Consider the following 19,726-nt stretch of genomic DNA (forward strand, 5'->3'; position numbering starts at 1 on the left):
GAGAGGTTCTTCCTCTTCCTGGGGGACACGAAGACTTCCTGCCTTGAACCTTAGAACAAGGAAGAACTTGGGACTGCCTCCTGAGGACGCTGGGAAGGAAGGCTTACACTTACCCTTGCTGGTGTGTATCTATCTTCTCATGATTCCCAGCTCTCTGCTTGGCTTCCTGATTGCTGATTTCTTCTTTTCCTCATAAAATTGTAGACTGCTTAAGGCATTTATTAAAGAACATTCTTATATTCTTTTATTCCTTATGTTTTTTATTGTGGTAAAATATACATAACAAACTTTACCATTTTAGCCATTTAACGGTACAATTCTGTGACAGTAAGTCCATTCCCATTGTTGTACAACCATCGCCACCATCCACCCACAGAACTTTGTCATCTTCCTGAACTGAGTTTCTTATTTGTAACTGTACACGATTCTTGAAAAAATTCTAAAATTAACCATGAGAGGTTAATTGTTTATGGCACTTACTTCTTTTTTGAGGGTCAAGGCCCCTTGTGTGTGTGAATGGGACTGCGGTCAATGGTTTTCTCAATGTACTGGCTCCTCCTCTTTGCTGGAGAGACCCATGTTCCTCTATGCCCTGCAGTTTCAGCTTTTAATGTTTTTTTTTTTTTTTGGTGTATGTGTGGGTGTGTGTGGTGGGGGGGTGTGGGGGGAGGAAGGGAGAAAGGAGAGAAAGTCCTGCCTGATTTCCATCTTCAGTGTTTTGTCTTACAGCCTAAGGTCCAGCCACAGGCATAGCCTAGGGCAGCTCAGAGCAGTCAGGTTGGCTCAGGGGCTTTCCTGCCTTGGGGTAGAGGGCAAGAAGGCTGTACCCAGGATCAGCGAACATCTTACCTGCCCCTGGTTATCTAGGGTCAGGGGCTGATACAGTTGAAGGTCAGACCAGACTGGGACATTTCCTGGTTCAGATGATCTATCTATAGCTTCACTCTCTCCCTGCTCAGAAAAAGTCCATTCCTTTCTGCCTCTAGCCCATGCTAAGCATTTTCCCATCCGTTATCTCATGTGTGTCCTTCAAAGCTACACTGGAAGCAAGAGGGCATGGGATAGGAGGTAGGGGCTGAGCCAAGACTTGAACCTGGGGCATGGTGTTTCTCAACTGGCATTCTTAGTGAGATGATTCATTGTTGGGCAGAACTGTCCTGTGCATTTCAAATGTTTGCTGTCCCTGGCTCTGCTTACTGAATGTCAGGAATGGCCTCCAATAATTGTGACAATCCAAAGCCTCCCCTGCATTTCTAGTGGTATCATAGGGATGAGGAGGAAGTAAACTTGGTAAGCCCCCCTCTCCCAGGCCTCAGATTCATCTGGAAAAGGGTATAGTGGTCCTTGCTGTTAGTTTAGCTCTCAGTAAATATGCTTTTCTGTCTTTCGGAAGAGAAAAGATTGAAGCAGAGCTACCCTTCTTGGCAGGGAGCCCTGAAGCCCCCTTCTCAGTCCTTGAGGCTCAGCATTGAGGCAAGGCGCTCTGCAGTGTCTCAGCTGGGACCTTGAACTAGTCATTCAATCTCCCATAGCCTCTCCTCCTTCACCCGAGCTGACTCAGCAGTTCTACATACTGATGTTGGCAGTTGAGTTTGTATACTGGAGGATAGGAGGAATGGGGACACAAGGGGGCAGCAACGAGCCAAAAATGGTCCCATCCAGTCCAATGGGGTAGGAAATTGACCCCCTTAGTTGTCTGAGGAAGAAAAAAAGTGGCTTCTATCCCCACAAAGATTACCTGTCAGCCACCCAGCATCATGGGGATGATTTTCCATTCCTGCTAAAGACAAATTTTCCATTCCTGCTAAAGACAAATTGGAGAATACCCAAGAGCCTGGGTCCAAGCCTGCCACTCCATCCTGGCCGTGCATCCCTGGGCAGGTGAGAGTCCCCTCTGATGCTCAGTTTTCCCATATGGAAAATGGACATAGTGTCACCTACCTCATGAGCCCCATCCCTCACAAGTCTAGGGAGGATATCAAGTGAAGTTCCTGGTTGGAGGGAGGAGTGAATTGCTAACTGTCAAGTGTAGATTTAGTAGGTTATGGGGACTCAAAAGGAGGCATTGACACCCAGAAGTCTCCACCAGTCATCAAGTTCACTGTGTTTCTCCTCCTTTTCCTACTTCTGGCTTCCCTGGTGAGCCAGTAGACTGGCTAAGCAGCATGGCCTGCTACTTATTACCAGCTCCTGAAGAGGTCAGAGATAGGGACTTGACATATTCCTCCTTCCTCACCCTGAGTATGACTGGGCTGCTGTGCTTAGCAAGGAGGGCATACATTTGGGGGTCTTGTGGTGGTGGGGGGGAACTACCCATATTGTAGCCCTCCTTAGGCTCCAGACCTTGGGGAAAGGATGTCTGAGACACTCTACCTATAGGTCCCTTCTTTTCTATACCACCATGGATGTGCTTGGTTTTGTCCTCTGTAAAATGGGCATATTTGCTGGGTCCTTCTCTTAGAGATATTACAAGGCCCAGTTGACATTAGAGCTATGGAAATGCTTTGCAAGATTGGCTCTCGCTTGGTCTTAGAGTGGGGAGAAGAGAGGAAAATCTGAGTCCCAAGTGCTTCAGAGTGTCTGATCAGTCAGTCCTAGATTCTTTCTGTATTCCACAAAGTTGATCCTCATTGAACCACTTAGTGATATGTAATGCTATCTCCTTTTGTAGATGAGGTGGTAGGTGGCATTATCAAAGATGGCTGCTACATATAGTGTCCCACATTTTCTCCTTAAAATACGATGTTGCCACTTTTTTCATTGAGAGGGTGGGTCTACCTCTCTATTTTCAAATTGGGTGAACCTCTGACTCTGGCCGAAAGCAATACCATATAACTTTGGAGGTTTGGGCATAAAAGGTGACACAGTTTCTACCTGTCTTATTCACTTTGGAATCTAGCCACCACGCTGTGAGGAAGCCTGGACTACACATAAAGTCCAGATAGATATTCTGGCCATCTTGGGCAATATCAAGCAACAAATGTGGGAGACTTTCAGTGAACCACCCAGCCAAGCTGATTAACCCTCAGAACTGTAAGAGAAAAACAGAAACAGTCAATACTTTAAGGAAACAAGCAAGTTTCAGGGCAATTTTTTATGCAGCAGTCACTGCTAGCCACAGCAAAGAAGCACACAGGGGTTCCGTGACATGAAGTGACTGGCCTGAGGACTCTGCTGGTGTGTGGTAGGACCTGACCTTGAGCCTATGTCCTTAACTCCCCACATGTCTCCCACCTGATCCTGAGCTACCTCCTTTGTTTTCGGAGGTGGCTTCAACCTAGGAACAGTCCCTTTCTCCTTCCCCAGCTTGCAATGTCCACGGTGAAACCTCAGCCAGAAGTGCCTGGGGCCAGTCTGCAAGGACAGGCACACCCAGACACACATCTGTGGTTTGTTACACATAGTGATGCCCATCTACACAGAGAGGAGAGGAAAGTAGCTAGGACAGAGCTGATCACTAGGACTCTTTGTTAGATGTGGCAAAGGCTTTCATCAGAGTGTGGAGGACTCAGTCACAGGCCCCCTGCTCAGTCCTGCTGGGAACACCAGCTTTGCAGTTTGCCGAGTCTGCACAACTCACTGTGAGACCCATTTCTACCAGGCTGATCAGTATTTTGAGCAGGAGACTTTGAGGCCAGTGAAACCCAAACTGAGCTGGAGGCTTATCTCTTCAGGGCCAGGAAAGTCCCTTCCTGTGGTGAGATGACAGGAAGTGGCAGCCAGTACAGTCTGGGTATCTCTGCACACTCAGGGACAACAGGCTTCCCACTGCTGCTGGCTCCACATTGTGCAATCGCAGATTTTGGCTACTGCTGATGGCCAGAGGACACATATTCTCACAACAGACTGGCTTCTGAGGGCTACAGAAGTTGGTGGGGGCTAGGCCCTCTTGGAGTGCTTTACATCGACAGTTCCCTAGGGTCCAACTGTAATTGCTGATGGTAGTCTTGTCCTGCCCTGGGAAACCCAGGGTCTGGGGGTAGCGGGTAGTGATTGAGTCTGGAGGCTGGAGAGGCCAGAGCAGCTGCAGATGCTGTCCGAACATCATTGGGTACAGTGTGACCAGGGCCTCCGGGGATTAAGGGGACAGTAGTGAGTCTTGGCTAATCAGGTGACTGAAGGCCCAACCCAGTGTCTTTCCAGGCTCACCTGAGCCAGGCACTTTCACCTTCGTCTCCTTCCCAGGAAATCCAAGCCCCGCAGGTGCCCCTCAAGCACACAATTCCCCTGGATTGGCCTGCCCGCATTCCTGTTGGCGTCACTTGCTGATGGTTCTGGGGCTGGGTGGCACACTCTCGATTGTTAGAAGGCCACAGGTGGTGCATCCCATGAAAGAAGATCAATATATTACTGTTTTGTTTTTACAAAAATTAAAAATGTCCACACGGATCTGTACAAGTTGTGAGCTGGACCTGAGGATCACTGGAAAAGGAGGGAAAGACTACAGGTGATGAGGGGCTTGGAAGGTCCCTGGGGTCTTGCCTCTGCTTGGGCCACCCTGCTTTGGTAGCCCTCATCCCACTGTATTTGGGCATGGCCCCATCCCCTCTTCCTAGGCCCTTCTTAGTGGGTCAGTTTGGACACTGTGCAGTTGGGCAGAATCAGAGTTCCAGGAAGCACTGACAGCTCTGAACTGGCAGGCCAGGTGTCCACTAAGGCCTGTATGACTCAGTAGGGTGGGTTATACATAACCAGCCAGGACCATAGTCCCAAGCCTTGGCCACGTGATGGGAGAATCAGAACCAGGGTCACCACAGGGAAACCTGGCTATTCAGTCACTGTGTGGGATGCAGCAGATATCCAGAACTGTGAGCAATGGTGTCCAGCCCCCAGGGCCCTCTCTGACCCTCCGTTTCTCCCCCCACTCTTCCCTGCAAGGTACCTTATGCCAGCATCCAGGCACTGGCAACCCATCAGGGCCCTGGAAAGGAAGAAGGTTCCAGTGATGAGAACGGTATTCTGGCCAGCCCTCCGCATTCCACACACTCTGAGTCTGTGTGGAGATGCAGCCCAGAGAGCTGCCAGGCTGCTGTACCCACTAAGGCAGGATGTCTCCTCTATCCATCTGGGGAATGGATGGCCCCTTACTGCACTTGTCCTAGTGTGTTCTCACTGTGCTTGTTGGGACAAGTGTGCAGTTGGGCAGAATCAGGAGGACACTATGAAGTAATGGGCATTGTGCCAGACATTGTTGGCCAGGAGGAGGGTCTGATCCTGGCCCTGTGGAGAGGCTTCTGGGCTTCCCGCCTGGCAGTGATGACAGTGGCTCTGACTCCTTAGCTTGGGGGCCTGAGAGCTTACAGGCCTTGGGCAGGAATGCCTCCAAGAGGAATTTAATGACAGGTCAGGAGGGGCATCTCTCTAGCCCATTCTGGCCCTGTGATGGGATCTGAGTGGCAGACAGGAGGGCTCAAGTTGTCAGGGTGGACTCTGGGCATGGGGGCTGGAGTTGTCTGGAGGCACAAGCAATGCTCACTCAGCCATCAGCCACAAACAGGGGGTGGGTTTCCTTAGGTGGTCTGGAGGGGGACAAAATGCAAGATCTCTGGGGGACCCTGGGGCAGAAAACACTTCACTCTGTTCCAAAGCACAGACACAGGCCTCAGACACACTGAGCATGTCCCCTGGACTCCTTCCATGCACATACCAGGGGTACAGGCTGGGGATAAAAGGGAAGGGGAGAATGGGAGAACGGATGGGAAGTCAGAAGCAAGGAAGGGCGGGGGCAGATTGTGGGCACAAGCAGCCCAGAAGGCCCAGGACAGCACACATAGCAGTCCAGACCACGTACCACAGGGCAGGGCCCTCTGCCCTTTGCCAGGCTCCGGAAGCCCGGTGCCCCTCGCTTGCCTCCACATCGAGGATGTTCCTGTTTCAAAGACAAAGGCTGTAGGATGGATCCCCCTGCCGCTGGCCTTTTTGTGTATGCTTACCTGTCTGCTTTTTAAAGACTGACCTCTCAAAATCACTCAGTGGGAGGGGCTGCCACCCCCATTGTCTGGGTGAGGAGCCTGAGGCACAGGGCTAAAGTGACTCATGGAAGGCTGGAAGACTGGGTGGGGGTCCCTGGCTCTGAGTCTGCCTGCACATGTAGCTGGAGGTCCCTCTCCGTGAACCCCTGGCTGGGGTGGCTGGGTATGGACATCTGGCCAGTTTTAGTATGGGGACCCAGCTGTTTTATTTCTCTGTCTTTTCTCCATGGGAAAAGTCTGACATGTAAATCCTCCCACCTTTTAGAAAATAGAACCTGCATGGTTGTTTTAGGCACTGGGCCTAGTGTGCTATCAAGGAGTACTTGTGAGAGAAAAGGAAAGGAGATACATGGGAAGGAGGGAAAGGAAGGGGTTGGGGGCACATAGAGGGGATGTGGAAAAAGGGGTGGACTCCCCTGAACAGAAAAAGACACCTCTGGGAAGGAGAGGACAGAAGGGGAGTGAGAGGCCCCCAGGGAAGGCAGGGTGGTCCTATACTCTTCGATGGCTGAGGAAGCTCTGTCTGAGTCCAGCCTGGTCTCAAGCCTAGAAGGAGTCAGAACCTAACTGGGGCCCCAGGCAGCTAAGACCAGGAGACTGCGCATTCACTGGCCCTGTCCCCACAGCAGCCTGTCCACGACCATTGGGCTTCCTTTCCTGGAACTTAGTTACCCTCCAAGGCGCCCTGATGTTACTGAGGACTCAAGAAAAAGCTAGCTCTGTTCTTGGCCTGGCCCCTCTTTACCCCTAGCCCAAGATGTGTTCCCACTCAAGCCAGTTCTGCCCTGGGCTGAATAAGGAGGGGAAAGTGACTCTGGTGAACAAACTCTGGCCCAGGCTGGGGCCCCATCTCCTTCGAGGGACTGTGTCCCTCAGTCATGCCCATTGAAGAGGGATCAGGACCAGAGCAAAAGGAGCAGTAGCCAGGTGCAGTGGTGCACACCTATAATCCCAGCGACTTGGGAGGCTGAAGCAGGAGAACCAAAAGTTCAAGGCCAGCCTGGGCAACTAAACAAGACTCAGTCCCAAATAAAAATTTAAAATAAAAGGGCTGGGGATGTAACTTAGTGGTAGAGCATCCCGGGATTCAACTCCCAGGATCTCTCTCTCTCTCTCTCTCTCTCTCTCTCTCTCTCTCTCACACACACACACACACACACATACAGGAGTAGTGATGGTGGCCATGGCAGCTGCGGAGGCCCAGCACTGTGGGCACCCTGGTGTGGGGCTGATGTAGCCTCTGGGACTTTTTCCTGAGCTTTGAGAAAAGGGAAGAAATTGGCCTGACCCTAGCTGGAGGCCAAAAAGACCTGGGTTGGGGCTCCCATCCTGTTGTGACACATACCACAGGACATGGCTGGTCTAGTCCTGGTGGTCCCGGCTCTCCCTTCTGGCCCTTCACTCCTTTTCGGCCTGGAACACCTCGCTCCCCCTGCACACGAAGGGAGATGGTGGAATTCTCAGTCTCCAGACCCAGGACCCCTGCAACGCTTCTCGGACAGAGATGACCAAAGGCCAGCAGCCACTGAGCTTCAGTCCCAGCCTCCCCTGTCGCTGCCCTCCCATGGCCCCCAGTCTCTCTCTGCTGATGTCTTGCCTCCCACTTCTGCCTCCTCCCTCTCTCTCCACCTGCCTCCCTTTCCCTCTCCCTTTCCCCTCACCTTCTCTCCACGTTCACTCTTGTCGCCTTTTTCTCCCCGGGGTCCAGGGAAACCCTGACAGAAGGATTAAAGGTTAAACCCTAAAATGAGGGTTCAAGGCCAGGTCTCTGTTATCTGTGCATCTCTCCTCCTCCCCCATCCATCGTTAACTCCTCCCTCCAGGCACATTTGTGGCACAGCTGCCTGGTCCTCACTGAGAGGTGATGCACATACTGGTGCCAGGTAGATATAGGGAAAAGCAAGCGTCAGGGACACTAGCTCTGCTTCTTCCAAAGCAGGCTACTATTGGAGTCTCAAGATGGGAGTCCTCACTCAGGCAGAGTTGCCAGTGAAGGGTTTTTCTCTCGCATTGCAGTCAGAGATAGCTGGCCCAGGTTGGCTGGGGACAGAGACTGAGGACATCCATAGAAGTTTATGTCACCATCCTTGACGGATTGAGAAAGGGTGAACTCTGTTCTTTGACCTTGGCTCCATTTTTTATATGCTCCTCTGTCCATCTATTCAACCAATGTGTCTACCAGGCTGCAGGTAAAGAAGTGGATTCCACAGGTTTCCTCCCTCATGTCTAATGGGACAGGTGGTGGGGTGCTGATGACAGTAGATGTTCAGTGACAGAAGCATGAAACAGGGTGGTGGATTGGGGGGGCAGTTCTATTGACAGGTGGTGGTTCAAAGGAAGTTTCTGATCAGGGTTGCCATTTCAGCTGGGTCTGGGGGAGGAGGGACCTGGGCTTGTCAGGTAGAGCAGGTAGATATGGCTTTAGGGCTTCCTAGAAACCAAATGTGGCCACACTCATGATGACATGGAGCCTCTTTAGTTCACCCTCAGTGACTTCCCTGGGCCCAGAGCCTGAATGAGATTTGGCTTCATCTCCAGTGAAATCTCCCTGATGAGTCATACCTGCCCCCAGTCAGGAACCCCGACTCGCCTCCCTCTTCCTGGTCCACACTTGCTCTCCAAAGCAACATTCTCTTCTTAAAGTCCCGGTTACACACAAGAGCTCTGAGAGCCCTGCCTCTGGTCACATTTCCCTCATGACAGCTGCCTGAGGGAACCCCCCTCCCTTCTTGGGATCCACTGCCTCCACCCACAGCTGCAGGCTGGGCATGTGATCATGCCTGGCCAATGAGGGCACTGCATTCCTATGGCCAAGGGATGGTTCAGTGTTGACCTGGCTGGGACCAAAGACAGCCAAAGAGACTTTCTTTACAGCAGTAGCAGAAGACACATATTCTTTCTTCTGGACTTGGGTCCAGGTAGCTACAGGTCTGGAATGCTGGCTCCACCTCACCTCCAATTTTTCCACTTGGAAAAGCAGAGACAAGAGAGGGTGAGAGGCTGGGTTGTGCCCTGGATCCTTGGGTTGACCCTCTGGACTTTTCAGTTATGAGTCATTCTAAACCAGTTAAACTCTGCTTTGTTTAGGCTATGCTCCTAGAGGAGACTTGATACAATCAGCCCTGGGAGAATGCTTCCTTTTCTCTCTTTCCTACAATTCCACCCTAGCTGAAGCCTCAGCATCTCTCAGCAGGGGCTTCAACAGCATCCTTACTGCTTCCCCCACCTCCTTGCTGTCACACATCGTCCATCCATCCATCCATGCAGCATCTATCATTTTTAACCCATCATCTGTCCATATCTCCATCCATTCTCTTATCTATTCATCCATCTGTCTATCCATACATCCATCCTCCATCATCCATCCATCATCCATCCACAAAGCCCCTGTTTGAGGTTGTGCACTGAACTGAGGACATGGGGAACATGTCACAGTGACGTCAGGTTACTGTATGGGCAACATGAGGGCAGAAGATACACATAGGAGGGACCCAATTACTCACAGCGAAGGATGAGACACTTACATCTAGTCCTGGCTCCCCGGGTCTGCCCTGAGGAAAGACACAGGCCAGTGAGAGGGGTAGGGAGGGGGTGCTGGGAGTTGGGTGCTGGGAACTGTGGGTTGGCCACAAACTTGGGGGCAGGAAGACTCACTGACCAGACAGGCATAGAAAAAAGGTAGGGGGAATGGCTTGTAAGAGCCACAGGTCTCTGACCCCGTGGGGTGCAGTGGTTGGACCTCAGAGGCTGAGCGACACTAGGGGCATGGGGCCATAGTGAGGCGATTACCTTCTCTCCTTTGGTTCCCGGCAGCCCAATAAGGCCTGGTGGGCCAACTGGCCCCTGGATGGAAAATAAGTAGGTCAAGAGACTGATGGTTATAGGATGTAATACCTCTAGGGACAAACAAGGCTGATGACACTCACAGGCAGGCCATGAGGGCCTCTCTCTCCTGATGTGCCCTTCTCTCCCTTTGCTCCATCCAAGCCCTGGAAGCAAAGGGGAAAAATAAGTAAGAGAGAAGGAGTTGGACAGGTGGCAAGACAGGAAGGCTTGGGGTCCTTGTGGGAGCTGGGCTGTGCCTGGAAGAGGGACAGACTCCTGGTTCTGACAGGCCTGGTCCCAGCTTCCCCGGGTAAGAATGATCAGTGAACCATGGTTGTATACGTGTCCCTTTTCCCATACAGGGGCTCCCTCAGGAATCATGGGAGGGCGTTATGGTGACGCCTATCCCACAAATGAGAAAGGAGGTGCCAGGGATGAGTCCAGCCACATGGCCAGGAAGTGGCAAGGCTGGGTACTAATCAGGTTCCTGAGCCCCAGCCTTGGACCTGGTCCCTGACAGCAGCTGCCTCTTCTAATCAGGCTCTGGGGAGGCTTGGGACAAAACAGAACCAGAAGCAGTGCATCTGGTTGGCTCCCATGCTTGGCCCCACTGTGTCAGGGATTCCATGACTCGGAGTCCCCAGGCTGTTCTCTGAGCTGGGGAGGCAGAGATGTATTCTCCCCCTGACTAAATGAGACTCAGGTGTGAGAAGGAGTGAGGCCAGCTGGCCCTCACTTCTGTGTCTGCCTTCTCAGGCCAGGCACATGGCAGACCACACTCGAGGTTTTAATTTAAGAGCAGAGAACATGACATTGTGAAGTACACACCAAACAGACTTCATGTTCAGGGCAGTTGAGAGACAGATGTGCCTGGAGGGAGGGGATGGGGTGGTGCAAGGAAGTGGGAGGTGCAGAGAGACGGGGAGAAGTGGGCAAGAGGGAAGATGTAGAGGGAGATGGACCAGAGAAGGAGATAGTCTGGGGCCCCTGGGCAGACGGAGAGGGAAAGAACAGAAACCCAAGCATGGAGGTGGGGGACATTAGGCAGGTTACAGTCCAGGGTACTGGGAGTGTTCAGGCCCTGGAAAGACTCAGGGCTGGGTCCAGACTGAGGAGAGGGCCTCACTTGTATTCATTAGCAAGGCTTTCTACAATGGCCCTCTGGCGTCTGAGTGAGAAGGGAATCTTCATCCACTTACCTTGGGACCCTGGATTCCCTGAAGGCCCTGGAGGAGAAGGAAAACTGATTAGAAAGGCCACTGGGCTGGGTGCAGACTTTGGGCCAAGACATCAATCACGACAGCTCCAGGCTGCTCACTGGCTCCTGTGGCCCTGACCCCGGTTCTGCCCTCTTTGTCTGATGCCCTCTGCTCCAACCATGAAGAATCTTGTCCTCCCCTGGGTTACTGCCCTGGGGCCTGGGCTCAGGGCTCACCACTGTCTTGGTATCCCAGCTGCTTTAAGTGAAATTGTGCTTACCATGGGACCTGGGGGTCCAGGCGGCCCGGGGGGGCCTGGCTCCACTATGACCTGGGCCTAGGAAGGGTCAAATAAGGGTTAGTCACCCACTGCCCGCTGTCCCTCACCTGCCCACTCAGGAGCTCATCACCTAATGGTGAAGAACAAGGTGGTGGTGGGGGGCTCTATCTTGTCCCCAGGAGGGCACATTCTGGTGAGGGACCCAGTGGCTGGCCTTTGGGTTCTCAGTTGGGCCATGGGTGGGGATGCAGCCTGAGCCTCCCTTGCTGCTCTGCCCCCACTGCCCTGGGTTGGGTCAGGCCCTGTGGTCTTTCTGTCCCAAGGCTCAGGGTCTCCACTGGACCTAGAATGGGTGTTAGGTGGAGTCCTGAGCCTCAGCAACCCCCTTACCAGGCTCTCCTGTAGGTTGTCAGATGCTGACTCTCCCTTCTCTCCCTTGGGGCCGTCAGCACCCTGCAGGATGGGTGGCTAGTGAGTCCTTCCTGTCAATCCTAAAATCATCCCCGCAGTGCTCAGCTACTTCCCCTTCCTTCCCCCACAGGGCAGCAATAATTTGGCTTTTGCAGTTTAAAACAGTTTTCCCCAAATCAGTGTGACACACCCTGGAACGGGAGCACGATGGTACATAGACACAAACAAACTGTCTGGAGGTGCCAGGATGGCCGGGGCTCTGGAGCAAAGACCCAGGTTCAAATCCTAGTGCTAGCGCTAACTCAGGTGGTCAATGGCTATGAGGTGACAGGGCTCCCAGTGACTGCTTAACACCTGGCAACTCTTCCAATTCGGCCACAAAAAGGATAACAGTAAAAATGATGATGGGTGGTGTGTGCGTGTCTGTGGGGGGTAACTGGGTGCTGGCTGCTATTCTTAGCCTGGTCTGCTTTCTCTTTCAGGAGTGGGAAATTAACATCCCCACTTTAGCATCAATGAATCAGAAGCAAGAGGAGATTAGGTCACTGTCCAGGGTAGAAACAAAACCAGAGGCAAACTTGGATAACTTGGGCCAGAGCAGAGTCCAAACACTCGGCCACCTGGCTTCCACCAGGCGGGGCCTCCCCATTTCACCTTTAGGGAGGCCTCCTTGTGGAGCTGCTTTTACAGAGGAGGAGGTAGAGACTCAGGGCAGTGTCCCTAAGTGTCCCTCTGCAGGGGTATGCCCTGTCCTTCCCAGCATGCCTTTACCACTGTCCCTGCAACCCCTAGCAGCCACCCTGTGGAGGGCACTCATGCAAGTTGGGACCACCCCTCCCCAACATCAGGTAAGTTGGTGGGGCCCAGCCCAGCCATATACCGGAAGGCCAGACAAGCCCATCTCGCCTGCTTCCCCTTTGGGTCCAACTGGCCCAGGCTCTCCTGGGTCTCCTTTTGGTCCTTTGGGTCCCTGAAAGTCACAAGAACAAGAAATTGGTGGGCATGCTTCCTTTTCCCATTCTGGTGGGTCCCTGATCTTGGTGTGGGTGAGGCCAGACTTGGCCAGACCTTCCTGCTTGTGGGTCCTGACTTCCTTGTGGGTCTATATAGCATCACACATACACACTCTCTTTCACACCCACTCACCCACTCCAATACCTAGCACCCAGGTAGCTGGGAGCCTTGGCTGAATGCACTGGGGAAATTGGAATGAGGACAGCAAGGGGACTTCCCTCCTCTGTCTCCCTGTAAGCCTGGGGTGTGGGTGGCAGGGGGTGGGGGTTTGGGTGGAGGGGGAACATTTGGAACTGGGGCAGCCACCTTGGAGCACTCGTGGAGTCAACTTTATCCTCCCATCTCAAGGGCTCTGAGTCAATGGCAGATCTCCACTAGACCAATTATGTCATGATGTGCCATATGCTGGGGACACAGCAGTAAAGACATATAACAAAGGACACCCAGGGATATGCTTATGTCTATATGGACTATACCCACAACCACACACACACACACACACATTACAATGCCCAACACCAACATCAACAAAGACATTAAAATCCCAGAGACCTTCTCTCCATCGATTCCTGGGGCACCAGGCAATCCAAGCTCACCCTGAAAGGGAACAGGCAATAAAAGGAGTTTAGTCCTCTTTCAGCTTTAGAGGAGGGTTGGTAGCCTGAGGGAGGGCTGGCTGCCTCCCTGATCAGTTCATCATCCCTGGGTGGGATCCCTGCTGTTGAACTTCTAGAAGGGCACTTGCTGGGTGCTAGGCACCCTCTACCTCCATGTGCTCAGCTCCTCCAGGGCAGGTGCTGTAGCCTAGGGCTGTGAGCTACAAGCTGGTATGTTATAGATTTGGAAGTTACAGACCTGAATCCCAGAAACAACCATGCCAGGAACAGACCCTGCCTGACTTTAATATATTAGACTCTTTTTTCCAAGACAAGTAGGCAGGGTATAAATAGGTACAACCCCGGGAATGCTGTGCATGTCTACAGGACTGTTGTGATGTCTGGAAGGGCTGATTTTTCAGTTTCAATATGTGAATGATTCTTCCAGCAAAAGCAGGTAGCAAGGGCCAGGAGAAAAGGCACTCAGATTAGTAGGGAAAGATCAAGGTCCCTTTCTCTGAGACCCCAGAAACCAGGCCAAGATACTAGGAGGGAATATGGCAGAGAGGAGAGGGGAGGTGCACCCTGGAGAGCTTGGGGACCATGCAGCTGTATTTACACTGACCTTGGCTCCAGGGATCCCTGGTGGCCCTGGGGCTCCCTGTGGCCCAGGAGGACCCTGTGTATAAAAGTCAAGCTGGTCAGTAGTTAGATAGTCCCACCCAGCTGCACTGCCCAGTGTGTCCCTTCCACCTGGGGTCAAATCACTGTCCAGCAGGGCTGAAAGGAGGGTCCTTGCAACCTGCTTCCTACCCAGTCAGGTCATCCATAGGACATATAACTTGGTTTGGCCCCATAGTCTTGGGAGAGGCAAGGGAGGTGACATCCAGCATTGGATGAGATACCACAAGTGTCAGCTTCTCTTCCCAATACAGACACCTTCACAAACACTCCTGCTCAAGATTCTGTAATGGCTCCCTGCTGTCCCTCAAAGGAAGTTGAAATCCCCTGTTGGCTTTCAAGCCACTCAGAAATCAACACTCTGAACAGTGACCTGGCCCCACTATCTCAGCTTGCCCTGTGATCTCTCTGACCAACTGACTATCGCCTGCTGTCTGCTGGCCCCAAGGAGTTCCTCGGTCAAATGGGTAGGGGACAGGGTCTCAAGTGTTTCCAGTCTGATCCTATTTCTGAGGCCCTGTCCCAGTCCAGGCTTCCTGCAGGTCACTGACCACCATGGCTCATTACCACCCCTTACTCAGTCTTCAGACTTATGCCCCTTCCTAAAGGGCACACCCTTCCCAGCTCCCCTGGTTTGACAAAGTCTTGTCCTACCAACTCTATACTCAGTCCTCCCAACCAGTCCCCTTCCTGTTGGCCTCTCCACTTACTACCTTTCCTCCACACCTGCCTCTCTGAGGGGCTCCTTGCCTACAGTTCTCCCCGACATTCATGCACCTTCATTCCCTAGCCAGTGTGGTTTTTTTGGGAGGTCATTCTCCTGCTCAAGAACTGACTATGGTTGCCTATTGTCCATCAAATCAATTTATCATCCTAATCTGGCATCCAAAATCCACCTTCTGACTCCCTGCACAGTAGGGCTTCTCCCATGTGGCTCCTAGCTAGCTCAGGACACACCATGCATGTGCACGCCCTCAGGGCCAAGTTGCACCACGCAACACCATGCAGGCCCAGAGTGGGCCATAGTTACCATCAACTTGTACTTCCCCGAGGCCTGTGGGAGATAACTGGAATTGAAGCTTGGGTGGGGTCAGGTACCAGTGCCCGGTCTGGTCTCTGATGACCACCCTGTCACTACCCCAGCTCCTTTCCCTGGTACCCATGAGCAGTTGGCATCCTACCTCTCTCTCCTCTGCTCGTGGGTCCCAAGTTTGCCAGTCAGAGGTCATGCATTTTCTTCAGGTTCCTGGGACAGACCCTTCCCCACTTATCTTCCCTCACAACAATTATTAGAAGATCCTGCCCTTTAGTCAGCTAGGTTTAGTGACCAGGAAATGCTCTGCATTCTGCCCTTGAGTGGGGAGCTTCCCTTTTAGCTTTAACCTTTGGGGAGTTTGTGGGGCACATAACCACATGCACAGCAGCTCTCTGGGTACCACGGGGTCTCAGAACAGCACTGATTGACGTATCTGGACCTCATAGAATTGAGGCCTTTGTGGTGAGCTGCCCCTGGTCCCTTTGTAAAGAAGTACAGGATTAATACACAAATTGAGCAATCATTCCCTCAGGAAATGAGCACCAAGGGGGCACCCTGGTCCCCCTAGGATCACTACCTTAAGGGCATCCAGGATCCTGCCGTCATAGTCGATCACCACAGTGTCTCCTTGCTCGCCCTTGAGGCCTGGGGGTCCCTGAGGCAGGAGAATGAGTTTCAGGGAAGAGCTATATTGATGGATGACATGGTAGCTGTCTCTGCGTCACACCCAGAGATGAGGATGACAGAACAGCCTGGATACCCAGGCCCACATGCAGGCCTGTGGCACTGGGGGTCGGCTCCCCAGTGTGCGCAGGCCTCAGATGTGAGCTGACAGGACCTCAGCGTGTGAGGGAAGGGGCAGGCAGGGGGTCTGGGGTCCCACTGAGGAATCACCTCCCCCTGGCCTGAGGGATGGCTGTGATTTGCCTTCATGTGGGCGTTCAAGCCCACTGAGGCCTGACCCCTAGTTCTCAGAAAAATGGAAAGCCTAATTTTGATGAGAAGCTCTTCAGACTTTTAAACATTGCCAGTAAACAAAACCAAAACCAAACCCTCATCCCCCACTCCCCCAGCCTTCTGAAACACTGTGTACACCAATGATGGACCCTTGTGGCTGGATCCGCCTTCGGGCCTCCACTTCCCAACCTCCGCCCGAGGCTGCACAAATGTGCATCAAATCCACATTCATTCCTGGTTGTGCGCACACTGCACGCATCTGCACTTGTCCACACCCACAGGCGCTGGCATGTGCACTGCTGCAGGCCTAGCTCACCCCCTCTGAGCCCCACTTCTCCACGGGGGCTGATCTAGGCCAGAAGCGAAGGGTCAAAAGCACTTTGGTTCAGGCTCAGAGTCAGCCCCTGGCATGCGGTGGAGAGAGTCAGGCCTGGCTGGTCTTGTCAACTAGCTTCCCCAGGGCCACGACCTGTATGGAACTGTCCAGTGTATACACGAACCCCACACTCAGTGCCCGATCTACCAGCCACCTGCACAGCCAGGCTGGGGGTTCTGACCTATTCTTTGGAGGAAGAAGTCAGCTACCAGGAGCAAGAGGGGCTGTGGTTGCATCAGGTGACAGAGTCAAGGATAGAATTCTGGATGTTAGTGTATAAAAGTACATCTATAAGGACTGGTTACAAAGATCTGGGGCCAGCTGGAGGGGGAGCTGTGCCCCTCATGAGAGGCATGAATGTCTATGTGGGGCTGGGAAAAGCAGGTTCCACCCCACAGTGGGCAGGGCCATGCTGTATGACAAATTGAGGACCTATGTTTGAATATGAAGAGTCTAGAAGACTATACAGTCACCCATGCAGGGGAAGAACTCTTATTTGATAAGAGGTTGGGACTCTAACTTTTACATATCTGAATTTCAACTTTCAACCACAAGCATGGATCAGGATATTTTAAACAGTCAGTAAAAAAGGTAAAAAAAAAATTTAAAAGAAGTGCCTAGGTCCTGTAGCTGCTCTGCTCCTCTGGGGTCTTCTGAAGCTACTGGCCCCCCTGCATCCCACTGGTATGGCCCGAGGGGAGGTGGCTTACCCGGGGCCCGGCAGCTCCGTCTGTGCCTCGGTGGCCAGGCTCCCCCTGTGGAGATACACAGTTGCAGCCTAAAGTGTGGGACTCCCTCCCACCCCCTCCCAATTCAGTCTCCTCCTCTCAAAAGGGCCCATGCTGGAGTCCCAATGGCCTGCATATAAGAAAGGCCTTCCAGGAGTAGGATTTCCAGAGAGAGGACATATGAGACCCTATTCTGACCACATACTGTGAACAGATGGGGACACTGAGGTGCAGGAGCCTAAGGGTACATGATGGGTTGGCCCAGGACAGGGCCCAAATGGAGGCCTTATCACTTACCCAGATCTACTGCCCTCCCACACCCCAATGCCACCCTCTGATTATGAGTCCAAGGAGACTCCTGGCCCAGGCCTGCCCAGGACTCCCCATTTAAAAGGCAAAAAAGAGGTGAAACTCCATCTGTCCCTTGTAACCCGGTGATGGTTTGAATGGGGCCTTCAGGTGCTGGAGCAGACCACTCTAATGTCACCTTAGGTCCTGGGGCACCGTCCATGCCGTTCTCTCCTTGGGGCCCCACATTCCCTGGCTCACCCTGAAATACAAATATTCACAGTGATAGCAAGTGCTGGGAATAGGCGTGAGGTTGCCCCGGGGCTGCTGGGCCTTGCTAGCAGGCCTCCTGGAGTACATGCCTCACCAGGGGCAGCGAGGTGGACCTCAAGGCTCTTCCCAGCCATAGATACCAGCTTCTGGTCTGGGTTTTGGCACACACTTGAGGCAGCTCAGGAGTACAAGAGACATTTTAGAGGCAGGCTGGCCAGGACTTGGCTATTACAAGGGTTTGGGGGCTCAAGGTGTGCAGATGATACCATGTTCCTGGCTTGGGAACAGGGTAGAGAGTGGGTTCATCTAAGACGAGAACAAAGAGGACTTGAGGATGTGAAGGAAAGCAAGCGGCTGGGTAAGCTGCCAGGTCTGCAGGCAAGTGAGGTCTAGAACTTTCCTGCTGCTTCCCTCTGGCCTGCCCTGGCCACACCCCTATGATGTGAAGGGACTGGGCGGGGGCCTCACCAGACAGATGGCCACTGTGGGAGGAGGAAGGCAGAGGGACCCCTGGGGAATTGGCATATACCTACCTTGGGCCCTGGGGGCCCAGGGAGCCCTGGCTGGCTGGGTATCCCATCATCCCCCTGAGGAGAAAAGAGTTGAGGCTGCAGACATCCCACCTGGCCAGATCCTCTGATGGCCTGTCACTCCTCCCTCCTCTAGACTCCCAGCATCCCAGTCCATTCCTGGCACCAGCACCAGGAACTGCAGGTTCCTCCTCCCCTCCTTAACCCTCTAGGGCAGGGGTGGCATTAGATTCATCTCTATTCCCTGCCCCCACCAGCCCAGAGCCACCCCCAGCAGGTGTTTGCAGAAACAAGGGGTACACAGATAAATAAGAGTAAATTCATTAATTCATTCATCAAATATTTTGTGGGTCAGACAGACGAAGTCTCTGCTCAGAAGGAGTGACAGGAGGACAAGGGGAAAGAAATATTTAAATAAGTGGAAGGTGTCATATCAGGAATTAGCATAAGTTTTGGGAAAAGAATATAAGAGGATGGCATGATGGAAAGGAATTTGGGGGAGAGCCTGTTTTAGCAGGTGGCCCAGGGAAGGACTCGTGAGGAGGGGACAGTGTTGCTGAGAACTGGATCGGGAGGAGGAGGCCTAGTCATGGGAAGAGGACTCCAGTTTAGTGGTTGGTTCCCAAGTTGGAAGTGCACATCACCCAGAGGGCTGCTGAATCAGACCCCAGGACCTCACCCCCAGAGTCTCTAATTCAGTGGGCCCAGAGTGAACCCCAGAATCTATATTTCTTTCTTTTGTGGTACAGAGGATTAAACCCATGGTTTCATGCATGTGCTCTACCCCTGAGCTACACCCTCAGCCTGGAATTTGCTTTTCCAACAAACCCCCAGGTGATGCTAACAATGCTGGTCCCAGGACCATACTTTGAGAACCACTGATCCAGCCCAGAAGTGGGCATGACCTCGGTGTGTTTGAGGAAGAAAAGAGTGAGTGAGTCTGTGAATAAATGAATGAAATCCTGGCTCCACCGAGATACAGGACAGGGCAGCCATCCACAGTGAGCACTCCATGGAGAGAAGGGGACCCTCCCCATAGGGAAGCACCATCCTCATCCTGGTCCCCTGCCCCTGCTCTTCTCTCCAGCTACTTCCTGCCACTGGCCAAGAAGCATTTCCACAGGGGCCCCTTACCTTCTTTCCAGGAATGCCAGGCTCACCCTGAAAGGGAGACAATAGGAGAGCAAGAGAGAGGTCAGAGTCACAGGAGCATGGTCTACACACCAGACCCATTTCTCTTTTAGAAGTGGCACCAATGACCCACAGCCAGTGCCAGCCCAGAGACCCCTGAATGACCCCTCTAGAGAAATGCACGTGGGCAATGAAGCTCTTAGATTCTGAGTCAGTCACCCCCAATGACCCTGGGCAAGTCACTGCTCTTCAAAGTAGGGAGGTAACTCCCCCAGCCTCGGAGGGCTGTTGGCAGGGTGAGAGAGAGCTCCCCAGGAAGCCCATGCTCACAGCAGGTGCTCAATAAGTGGATCTCTCTTCTCATCCTTCCCTTCTCCTCATCCAGTGTCTCCTTCAGGAGATACAGCATGGGGGTAGGAAGAAAAAAGA

The 19,726-nt window shown here is 52.8% G+C and overlaps 1 protein-coding gene across 1 annotated transcript in view; it reads right to left on the reverse strand.

Moving 5' to 3' along the window:
• Positions 1-217: 217 nt before the first annotated feature.
• The window catches only part of Col23a1 (collagen type XXIII alpha 1 chain), a 359,610-nt gene continuing 340,101 nt past the window's right edge, over positions 218-19,726 (reverse strand). The window contains exons 12-29 of the mRNA XM_058586543.1: positions 19,301-19,327; positions 18,170-18,223; positions 17,563-17,625; positions 17,058-17,102; positions 15,592-15,669; positions 13,923-13,976; positions 13,254-13,298; positions 12,568-12,657; positions 11,667-11,729; positions 11,277-11,333; positions 10,997-11,023; positions 9,899-9,961; positions 9,762-9,815; positions 9,497-9,523; positions 7,634-7,687; positions 7,318-7,404; positions 4,883-4,921; positions 218-4,294 (exon numbers count right to left, since the gene is read on the reverse strand). Of these exons, the coding sequence (XP_058442526.1) occupies positions 4,259-4,294; positions 4,883-4,921; positions 7,318-7,404; positions 7,634-7,687; positions 9,497-9,523; positions 9,762-9,815; positions 9,899-9,961; positions 10,997-11,023; positions 11,277-11,333; positions 11,667-11,729; positions 12,568-12,657; positions 13,254-13,298; positions 13,923-13,976; positions 15,592-15,669; positions 17,058-17,102; positions 17,563-17,625; positions 18,170-18,223; positions 19,301-19,327 (963 nt within the window). The 3' untranslated portion in view covers positions 218-4,258. The remainder of the gene's footprint in view (positions 4,295-4,882; positions 4,922-7,317; positions 7,405-7,633; positions 7,688-9,496; positions 9,524-9,761; positions 9,816-9,898; positions 9,962-10,996; positions 11,024-11,276; positions 11,334-11,666; positions 11,730-12,567; positions 12,658-13,253; positions 13,299-13,922; positions 13,977-15,591; positions 15,670-17,057; positions 17,103-17,562; positions 17,626-18,169; positions 18,224-19,300; positions 19,328-19,726) is intronic.

The sequence above is a fragment of the Marmota monax genome, unplaced genomic scaffold (genome assembly GCF_021218885.2).
Source record: "Marmota monax isolate L192 unplaced genomic scaffold, Marmota_monax_Labrador192_F-V1.1 WCK01_AAM20220418_F8-fsc00199, whole genome shotgun sequence".
Classification (NCBI taxonomy): domain Eukaryota; kingdom Metazoa; phylum Chordata; class Mammalia; order Rodentia; family Sciuridae; genus Marmota; species Marmota monax.